This window comes from Chrysemys picta, chromosome 1 (genome assembly GCF_011386835.1).
Source record: "Chrysemys picta bellii isolate R12L10 chromosome 1, ASM1138683v2, whole genome shotgun sequence".
Taxonomy (NCBI): Eukaryota; Metazoa; Chordata; order Testudines; family Emydidae; genus Chrysemys; species Chrysemys picta.
Window position 1 is genome coordinate 142,666,148 of NC_088791.1, and position 10,682 is coordinate 142,676,829.

A 10,682-nucleotide genomic window follows, 5' to 3' on the forward strand; every position below is an offset into this window, starting at 1 on the left:
TCTCAATCTGTTTGTGTGAATGAGGAATGTATGCATCAGAAAAAGATAAGGTGTGAAGGCCATTGTTATAGCCAGAGTCAAGGAAAAAGAAGTAAAGAGACTTAAAGGAAATTAAAGAATTATCAGGTACTGCTTACTATCCAGATGGCTTTTAAACTGTCTAGCATCACAGCGTGGATACATGTTTCGCAGTGTAAGAAGGCACCACCCCCAGCAAACCAATCACCACCTCAGGACCACGCAGAGTCAATTTTGACTCCAGAAGAAGATGTAGAGGAACAGCCTGCAATACCTTACCATCTACGTGCTCGTAAGGGTTGCCAGAAGCAGACGAGGACCTAAAGCAAGGCTCAAAAAGAAGCAGTAGTGAGCCTAGCGCCTGCTGCCTGGTGGATGTAAAACCGTGACTGCGGTTCCCTCAGTTGAGGTTGTCAGAACCAGAAGGGCCTTGCCTCCAACATGCGCCTCTGGTGGCGCCTGTTCCTCAGCTGCTGGTGTCTTAAGGTCTGGGGAGTCCACAATGACAATTCTTTTATCCAGCAGTAAGTGTGGATAGCTCAGACCCTTAATATTTCTAATTGCTGGGTCTGTAGCCACATCTCAGCCCACTCTCAAGCTGGTGTTCCTGTCCTGGCAATCCCACTCAATTCCCCAGACCTCACTGGAGGACCTTGTTCGTTTAACAGAACATGGAACAGTAATGACACTTGGGAAGCAGTGGGAATAAATGTATCTAAATGGATAAGTGTGGTGGAGGGAAAAGGTCATTGGTGTTGAGTGTGTAATGGACAGGGCTGGATCTGGGAAAAAGCCGTTGCCTTCAGCATATTGTGGCCAATGGTGTATGGGATTATTCGAATAAAACTAAAAAGTGGCGGGCTGGGTATGGGGATATGAATTTTTTCTTGACCTCAGGATCAAACAGAAAAAAATCAATTTCATGTTCCCCCTACAGTAACCTTAGTGAAAACAATACAATCTTTCAACACCATGCAAAAAGGCTCCTGAGGTTACAAGCAGTAGTTGAAATAATGGCAAATGAAATCGGAGAGAGTTTAAAAAACCCTGGCCAAAGAAACAGGCGATCTGACAGATGGCCCTCCAAAACTGTCAGGCATTGGACATTGTGCTGGCAGCCAAAGGAGGGACCTGGGCTCTCATTGGAAAAGAATTGTTGTGTGTTCATACCTGATGACACCAATGAGGTAATAGATCGCGCTAGTCACTTAGAACAAATCGCATATCTTCCCCATGAAGAGCCGAGTTCTTTATGGAAGTGGCTAAGTAACCTGTTCAATTTCTCTGGCATAGGAAACTGGTTGTTTCAGGGAGCCCTGACTATCCTGTTTGAAATCTTAATGATTTTTGTATGTTTTCAGCAAATCTCCTGTTGTATCCAGAATTGTGTAAGGTATGCCACCCAAGTGACTGCCCCAAAACAGAGTGCTAATATGATGATTTTGAAATATCACTGATGAACGAAGAGATAAAGAACGATTAATATGTGGAACCCAGTAATTGTTGGTCTTTGCGTAAGCTTGACCAAAAGGAGGGATTGTGAAAGTGAAATGAATTATATTAAAGAAATAGAATGAATTAAAAAATGCTGTATGTACCTTTAAGTAGAAAAGAGAAATGCTGCAAGCCAGGGGGCAGGAAAGCAGACAATTAACTGCTTAATGAATTGCCCCACTTAAGGGCAATTGGTGAAGCATTAGCCTTAGATCGATAAGAGTTAATAAGGAAGCAGGATATGCATATTGTGCCCTATGCAAATTTTACAATTTTGCTCTCTCTGACCCTTTGTTTAGTTCGCACCCTTTTATCTGTATAAATAAGACTGTTTGAATCTTGCATGGGGGCTCACATTATCTGAATGTATTAGCAGAGCGCTGTGCTAATAAAACAGAGTGGTCTAACAAACTATGAGTCCTGAGTCTAACTTTGACACCACCCACTCCTGTAACAAACCCCTGACCTATGTCTGAGCTATTGAAGTCCTCAATTTGTGGTAGGGTGACCAGATGTCCTGATTTTATAGGGACAGTCCCGATATTTGGGGCTTTTTCTTATATAGGTTCCTATTACCCCCCACCCCCCCATCCCGATTTTTCACACTTGCTGTCTGGTCACCCTAACTTGTGGTTTAAAGACTTCAAGGTGCAGAGAATCCTCCAGCAAGTGACCCATGCCCCATGCTGCAGAGGAAGGTGAAAAACCCCCAGGGCCTCTGCCAATCTGCCCTGGAGGAAAATTCCTTCCCGACCCCAAATATGGCGATCAGCTAAACCCTGAGCATGTGGGCAAGATTCACCAGATAGACACCCAGGAAGAATTCTCTGTAGTAGCTCAGATCCCACCCTATCTAGTGTCCCATCACAGCCCATTGGGCATATTTACTGCTAATAGTCAAAGATCAATTAATTGCCAAAATTAGGCTATCCCATCAGACCATCCCTTCCATGGTTTTCTCATGACTGCAGCCTTCTTTGTTCTCTTCCACCCCCTTTTATAGCTTTGGCACAAGGTGGGAATCTTTTGTCTCTTTGGATCCCCACCCCTCCTTCTAAATGGAAAAGCACCAGGTTTAAGATGGATTCCACCATTCTTCCTGGGATGGCTTACATGAACACAGGAAGGCTTGCAAGTAAACAGAGCCATTTACAACCAATTGTCCTAGTCAATGGGAGCCATCAAGATTCTAAACCATCATCAATGGCCCACACTTTGCATAATTACAATAGGACTTCAGAATTATACTTTATATTTCTAGCTTCAGTTACAAGAATGATACATACATACAAATAGGATGAACACACTCAGTAAATTTGTAATGATACCTTACAATAGATCTTTTGCATAAAGTTACATCATATTTACACTCAAGCATATTCCACAAAATATTATGGAGTGCAACTTCACACTTCCTTTAATCCTTTCTCTATCGAACCTTTTACAGAGTCAGGAAAATGACCAATGGGAGGTCAATGCTGTAGGGAAATTCAGAAACAAAAGCAGAGCAGTGGTGGTAGAGTGAAATGGCCCCTTGTCCAAAAAGATAAGATAGTTATAGCCCCTTCCTCCCCAGGGCTTCACAGTGCCCAAAGAGACTCCTATACCTGCCTCCCCCTCCCTGGCCATCACTACACACACACACAATAGCAACACTCACCTCTTTCCCTATAGGCATGCCACTCCCCAGCCCAGCTGTCAGGCCTACAACTTTGGCCACAAAAGCTTTGAGTGTGAGGTATTCCTTGAGGACCACTCCACGCATGATTGTCTTCAGCTCAGGAATCCCAGACCCTGAAAAAAACCAGAACAGACAATGAATAAATAAGCCATAGAAACAAGGAACAGAAAAAGAGACAGAGAAAAGCAGATCTTCCCTTGCCCCCTGCTCTCACCAACAGCCTGTGGGGAGACGAGGTGGCAGAAGACAGCAGCAAAGAGGATGAGGATGAGGGGGTAGGTGACCCAGGCCAAGTACTGCATAGGGACACTCGGGTGCAGCTCCTTGTACATCCACTTGTAAGCTGTGGACAGACAGAACAGGAGTCAGCGAGAGCAGCACCCCCCCCCCCAAAGGGGTTGATGAGCATCAAACAAACCCAGCTCAAAAGCACGGGTTGGCCCAACTGAGAACAATCCAACCACGTCCAGGATTGAACCCCACAGCAGAAAGGGGTCCTGCCAGCAGAGGACAGGTGTCACAGGGAGCAGTGTGTATTAAGGGGATGTGAAACACAAGGGTGAATGAACCTGAAAACTGAATTCACCCCAGTAGAAAGAGGGTCTCCCAAAATAGGATGTGGGGTCTGGATTAGAGGAGCTGTGTGTATGTATGTATCTTTAGGGGAGAAATATAATATTAAATTAACAGGACTTCATGGTCAAGCCTTACTGTTCTACCTTGGCCTGTAACTGTTAAATATCCTAAGCTAAGCAGGGGATGTCTGGCCTATGTTTTGAGGAGAAACTTCCAATTAAATGAATGTTCTGCAACAACTGTGTGACTTTTAGAGCAAGGGTCTCAAACTCAAATGACCACGAGGGCCACATGAGGGCTAGTTCATTAGCCAGAGGGCCGCATCACTGACACACACCTCCTCACTGCTCCCGGCCCTGCCCCCACTCCACCCCTTCCATGAGGCCCCGTCTCTTCCCACCCCTTCCTTGCCCCCATTCCAACACCTTCCTCGAAGTCTGCACCCCAACTCCGCCCCCTCCCTGCCCCCAGAGGGTGCATGAGGGGTGTGGCAGGGGCTCAGGGCAGGGAGTTGAGGTGCAGCAGGGGGTTGGGGTGCAGGCAGAGGGTTCAGGGTGCAGAAGGGGTGTGGGATGCAGCAGGGGGCTCAGGGCAGGGGGCTGGGTGCAGGCAGAGGGCTCAAGGCAGGGAGTTGGGGTGCAGAAGGAGTGTGGGATGCAGCACGGGGTTGGGGTGTGGGGTGCAGGAGGGCTTCGGGCTCCGGGGTGGCAGCGGCGCACACCGGGGCCGGGGCCAGGGCAGGCTGCCAGCCCCCGCCCCGGCCCCGCTCTGCTCCACTCCGGGAAGTAGCTGGAACCATGTCCCTGCGGCCCCTAGGGGAGGGGGATGCAGGGCTCTTCACGTTGCTTGCCGCTCCTCCAGGTACCTCCCCCGAAGCTCCCATTGGCCGTGGTTCCCCGTTCCCAGCCAATGGGAGCTGCTGGGGGGCGTGCCTGGAAGCCAGGGCAACACACGGACGGAGCCCTCTGCTTCTCCCCCCAGCCACAGGGATGTGATGCCAGCCAGCGTGGGGCTCGAGGGGGGCAATCCTGCGGGTGTAGTTTGCCCACCCCTGGCCTGGAGGTAGGCGGGGGGGGGCGCTCGGCGGGCCACAGGAAATAGCCCAGCAGGCCGCATGTTTGAGACCCCTGCTTTAGAGGATACTCTCCCCTCTGGTCAGTACTGATCCCAGTGCCCCAGCAAGAAGAGCTGTGCTCAGGGAGTGGTATGGGTGACAAACTAGGGGATATTCTGCCCTGGGAGTTAGTACTGACCCCAATGTCCCAGCATGGCACTATGGGGCCATGTGCTGCAGGGAGTTGGTGCTGAACATGGGATATTAGGCATAGAAGTGAATTGTTCATGTGATTTATGAGTCAGTTTCATAACACCTGAATGGGACCCACCCTGCAGGCTCTTGGCGCTGGCATAATCCATTCCCCAGCTCACCAGCGCCATGACCAGACCCAACAGAACCAGGAATATCCAGTCTTCTCCAAGCTTCTTGGTAACGTATTTCTGAATGTGTCTAGCACAGTCTGTGGATGAGAAAGAGTCTTGAGGCAAGAGGTTAAGCTAGGGAGGGTCAAGAAATATTGAGAAAGCCCCCTGTCTGTCTCTTCTTTCCCTTATTGAGTATGGCAAGATAGCAGTGTGACATTCTATACCTTGGGGGAGCACCCTGTAACCCCTATATTCCTCATTTATATATAATTGTGATCTTGCATACAAAGCAAGCCATGTGAGGTATCAAAAAAAAGGTTATAATCTGCTGAAAGTCATTTTTTCTATCCATATATGTATATCATTAATGCCTATGAAGTTGTGAGATTGTGTTGTATGGTTGTCACTAAAACATGCTATAAGTTGGGGAATCAGCCAGATATTAGCTCCCCAGAGGCAACAGCAAGGAAAGTAACCAATTTCCGGGCAGGATGTCAAACAACCCATCATAGGGTTACCATATTTCCACAAACAAAAAAGAGGACACTGGGGGGGGGGAAGCCCCGCCCTAGCCCCGCCCCATCCACTCCCTCCCACTTCCCACCCCCTGACTGCTCCCCTCAGAACCCCAACCCCCCCTGCTTCTTGTCCCCTGACTGTCCCCTGCTGAGAACCCCCTACCCTAACTGCCCCCCCCCAGGACCCTACCTGTCCCCTGACTGCCCTGACCCTTATCCACTCGCATGGGTGGCAGGGTTGTAGAAATTTTGGTGGTGCCCAGAACCCCCCACCCCACCTGCCTAAGGCTCTGGGAGGGGGGTTGGGTGGGGGGAGGAGGTCTGGGGTGCAGGTCCTGGGCTGGGGATTATGGTGCAGGAGGGGTGCAGGTTCTGGGATAGAGTTTGGGTGCTGGGTGCAGGCTCCGGGCTGGGGCAGGGGGTGGGTGTGCAGGAGGGGGTGAGGGGTGCAGGCTCTGGGATGGAGTTTGGGGGTGAGAGGCGGTGCAAAGGGAGGGGGTGCAGGCTTTAGGAGGAAGTTTGAGGGCAGGAGGGGGGGTGTGGGAAGAGGGAGGGGGATTGGGAGGGAGTTTGGGGATAGGAGGGGATGCAGGGGTGAGGGCTGTGGGTCTGGGGATGAGGGGTTCATGAGGGGTTTGTTTAGTTTGGAAAAGAGAAGACTGAGAGGGGACATGATAGCAGTTTTCAGGTATCTAAAAGGGTGTCATAAGGAGGAGGGAGAGAACTTGTTCACCTTAGCCTCTAAGGATAGAACCAGAAACAATGGGTTTAAACTGCAGCAAGGGAGGTCTAGGTTGGACATTAGGAAAAAGTTCCTAACTGTCAGGGTGGTTAAACACTGGAACAAATTGCCTAGGGAGGTTGTGGAATCTCCGTCTCTGGAGATATTTAAGAGTAGGTTAGATAAATGTCTATCAGGGATGGTCTAGACAGTATTTGGTCCTGCCATGCGGGCAGGGGACTGGACTCGATGACCTCTCGAGGTCCCTTCCAGTCCTATAATCTATGAATCTATGAATCTATGCAGGAGGGGGCTCAGGGATGGAGCAGAGGATTAGGGTGTGTGGGGATGAAGGCTGGGGGGTTTGGGGTGTTGGAGAGGCTCAGGGCTAGGGTGGAAGGGCAGGGTAAGGGCAGCCTGTCTTCCCATTAGTGGATGGGGGCACTAGGACCCGGGGGCAGCAGACAGCAGTTGTCTGCGTGTACTGCCAGAGCCAGCACAGCAGACAAGGGAGAGGCAGACAGGGATGGGGGACCCACCGAGGGGGGGATGCACGGAGGGGGGGTGGCAGGTGGAGGCTGGGGACCCATCCAACACTCCCCCACTCCCTGACTGCCCCCCCCACTCCTCTTACCATTCTGGCTCCACGTGGGTCGGTTTGTGTGTTACACAGGACTACAGAGAGAGGGAGGGGGGAGCAGGGGAGGGCTCTGGCTGCTGGAGGCCAATGGGAGTGGGTCAATCGGCCTAGCCGCCCAATCAGCAGCCACACTCTGCATGGAAGGGAGGGAGGGAGGCGAGGGAGAAAAAAACCCCGGACATTTTAACCTTGTTACCAATTCCTCCCGGACGGCTATTTAGAGACGCAAAAGCCGGACATGTCCGGGGAAATACGGACGGATGGTAACCCTATGGGACCCATCAACACCATTGTCCAGCAAGGGAGCTACAATGCAATGACTCACCTGCATGAGGCCACACCAGGGGAATTGCTCAACCTTGCCTGGAGACTCAGCAATGCCCCCAGACATGCCTGGACTTGTGCTCCCCAAGCACATAGGACTGAAAGTATAAAACAGAACTCAGTGGCCACATGCTGGGCCTTTCCCCTGCCCCCACCTATCCTGCAAGCAACAAGGACACCAACTGCGGGGACTGGCCCAGATTTCAAGGGTGAAATCTGTATACTAGGGACTGCAATATCCAGTGGGGTGAGAAAAACTGCTTAATCTATATGTTGCCCAGTCTAATAGGGTTGAAAGTGTAGACTGCGTGCTTATATTTTATTTCTTTTAGTAACTAACTCTGACTTTCTGCCTATCACTTAATAGAACTTAAAATGTATCTTTTGTAGTCAATAAATTTGTTTAATTGTTTATCTTTACCAGCGAGTTTGTATGAAGTGTGTGGTAAATCTGCTCAGGTTTTGCAAAGGCTGGTGTATATCCACTTTCCACTGATGAAGTGGTGAACCAATTAATAAATCAGCATTGCTCGTCTTGAGCAGTGCAAGACAGTATATTCCTGGGGTATAGTGCTGGGAGCTGGGGGGATTTGGCTCTGGTGCCTTTCTCTGTGTGATTCATGAATGGCTCTGGGAGCACTCATGCAATATAGCTGGGTGTGGGGCTCCACATGCTGTTGTGCTGAGTGCTCACAGCGCCTGGAGGGACTTGCTGTTGATTGCTAGCAAGACATTGTGAGAGATAGCCTAGGCTGGAGAGAGTTCAGGGGGCACAGTGGTCCCACAGTCCCAGGCTGCACCCCGGGGATCCCATCACAAGCAGCTCCTGTGGAAACATCATGTTTGAGTGCTGAAGGACTTGGCACCTATCTCTGCGCTATACAGGACTGCAAAGTCCTCTGCAGTATGGGCAGGATGGGGAGTTTAACCTCTTGTGCACTGGAAGGAGAGATCTCCTCAAATGATCCCACAAGTGTGAGAAAGGCCTCTCCATCCTGGACAGGAGATCTGTAACCTACTGTGTGATGGAATGAGAGACTGCTTTGAGAAAAACTATCCCTTGCTGTCACACATATTCCTGGGGGGAAAGTGGGAAAGGAAATGTAGCCTCTGCTAGCTTCTCCTCTTCCACCCAGTGGGACTTTTTCCTCCTTCTTCTGGAACAAGGCTCACTTGTCCCCCTTTTGCCCCACTTGAATTCCATCCCTCTGCACCTCCAGCTTGAACAGTGGCAGTCTGTCCATCTTTTGGTAATAAAGTGAGCCTGTCTGTCCAGTGGGGCTGAGTGGTCCTACCTTGGCATTTGGAGTACCGCTCCTCTTTGACCTTTGTCTGGCTGTCCCGTTTCTGGGGGCTCTGGCTGTTCCCTTGGGTCTCTTTCTCACTCAGTAGTTTTGCCGCTTCCTTCTGTGCAAAGTCAGAGAGCTGGTCTGTGTACTGCCCATAGAGCTAGAGGAGCCGGCAGAGGGAAATATGAGAGGGGAAAAGCAGGGTTAATATCCCAATTCACAGACAGCTCCACAGATGGACAGAGAGTTCCACAGTCAGTCAGATGCAGAGACCCAAGCAAACCCAAACAGAGAAGACAGAAACACAGGAAGACCCAGACAGACAGAATTTGTCTCACTGTCCTTCTCCTCTGCTGGTCCCTACCTATTGGGAGGAAACGAGTTCACACCCACAGTAACTGATCCATTGTTCCCTGCCTACAATCTCTCCCCATCATCTCCAGCCACTTATGACTGGGCGTGATCTCTGTGAGCAGCTCCCCTCCACACCAAACATGGTCTGGGATTGTGGGTGGCATGAATACTACATACTCCATGTGACTGATCTTCCCTCAAACATGTCTGTCTCTTCTCACCATATTGCTGGGGCCAGGCCACAATCCAGTGCCTTCTCCAGGGCTACAGACTCCCAACAACTTCCATTCCTAGCAAGGACCAGCAGGCTCATTTAGAGCAGAATGAGGCTTTTGCTGACTGTCCCATCCTCCCTCCAAATTGTGTGAGAATTGATTTTGTGATCGTTAAACCACCAGTGATAGTTCAAGCTCAGCTTGAATCTCTCAATTGTGACAAACCATCATTCTCCATTGCCTGGACTTAACTATAGTATCAAAGCTGCATTTTCCCTACTGTGGTTTAAAATGTGGCCTTGCTTTAAAAAGCATCTCCATATAAATGCTATGAGAGGGCTACGTGTTTATCATTTCTCAGATCAAACATATGCAGTTTACTAGTAAAAAACCATTTTCACCTGCTGCCAACTTTGCACATTCAGCCTGGTATTTGAGAGTCAAGCTGGGCTCCTTCCCTCTTCATAAACCATAATAAAGGTTCTGCTACACAAATTATGTCCTCACTGACACCTGTGCAACCGCATTGTCTTCAAAGTGTCGTCTTATTTGTGCCTGTAAACTGCCCCCCACCATCCCCCGAAAGGTACAGGTGTCACAGAGATCCTAATTTGACCTTTATTATGTTGATGTTGTGCATAGAATCTCTAAAGATAGTAATTTCATGATCTAATAAGAATATAAAAGTAGGGATCTATTATCGACCACCTGACCAGGACAGTGATAGTGACAATGAAATGCTAAGGGAGATTAGAGAGGCTATCAAAATAAAGAACTCAATAATAGTGGGGGATTTCAATTATCCCCATATTGACTGGGTACATGTCACCTCAGGATGAAATGCAAAGACAAAATTTCTTGATACTTGAAATGACTGCTTCTTGGAGCAGCTGGTACAGGAACCCACAAGGGGAGAGGCAATTCTCAATTTAGTCCAGAGTGGAGCGCAGGATCTGGTCCAAGAGGTAACTATAACAGGACTGCTTGGAAATAGTCAGGGCCACCCAGAGGATTCAGGGGGCCTAGGGCAAAGCAATTTTGGGGGCCCCTTCCATAAAGAAAAGTTGCAATACTATAGAATACTATATTCTCATGGGGGCCCCTGTGGGGCCCGAGGCCTGGGGCAAATTGCCCCATTTGCCCGCCCCCCACGGGCGGCCCTGGAAATAGTGACCATAATATAATAACATTTAACATTCCTGTGGTGGGAAGAACACCTCAACAGCCCAACACTGTTGCATTTAATTTCAGAAAGGGGAACTATGCAAAAATGAGGGGGTTAGTTAAACAGGAATTAAAAGGTACAGTGACTAGAGTGAAATCCCTGTAAGCTGCATGGACACTTTTCAAAGACACCATAATAGAGGCCCAACTTAAATGTATACCCCAAATTAAAAAACACAGTAAAACAACTAAAAAAGAGCCGCCGT

General features: G+C 49.3%; 1 protein-coding gene across 1 annotated transcript in view; it reads right to left on the minus strand.

The window, feature by feature from the left end:
- The window catches only part of CLCN1 (chloride voltage-gated channel 1), a 66,742-nt gene extending 56,914 nt beyond the window's left edge, over positions 1–9,828 (minus strand). The window contains exons 1-5 of the mRNA XM_065566782.1: positions 9,760–9,828; positions 8,690–8,843; positions 5,155–5,286; positions 3,408–3,536; positions 3,173–3,306 (exon numbers count right to left, since the gene is read on the minus strand). Coding sequence (XP_065422854.1) covers positions 3,173–3,306; positions 3,408–3,536; positions 5,155–5,286; positions 8,690–8,843; positions 9,760–9,828 — 618 coding nt within the window. The remainder of the gene's footprint in view (positions 1–3,172; positions 3,307–3,407; positions 3,537–5,154; positions 5,287–8,689; positions 8,844–9,759) is intronic.
- Positions 9,829–10,682: the final 854 nt, after the last annotated feature.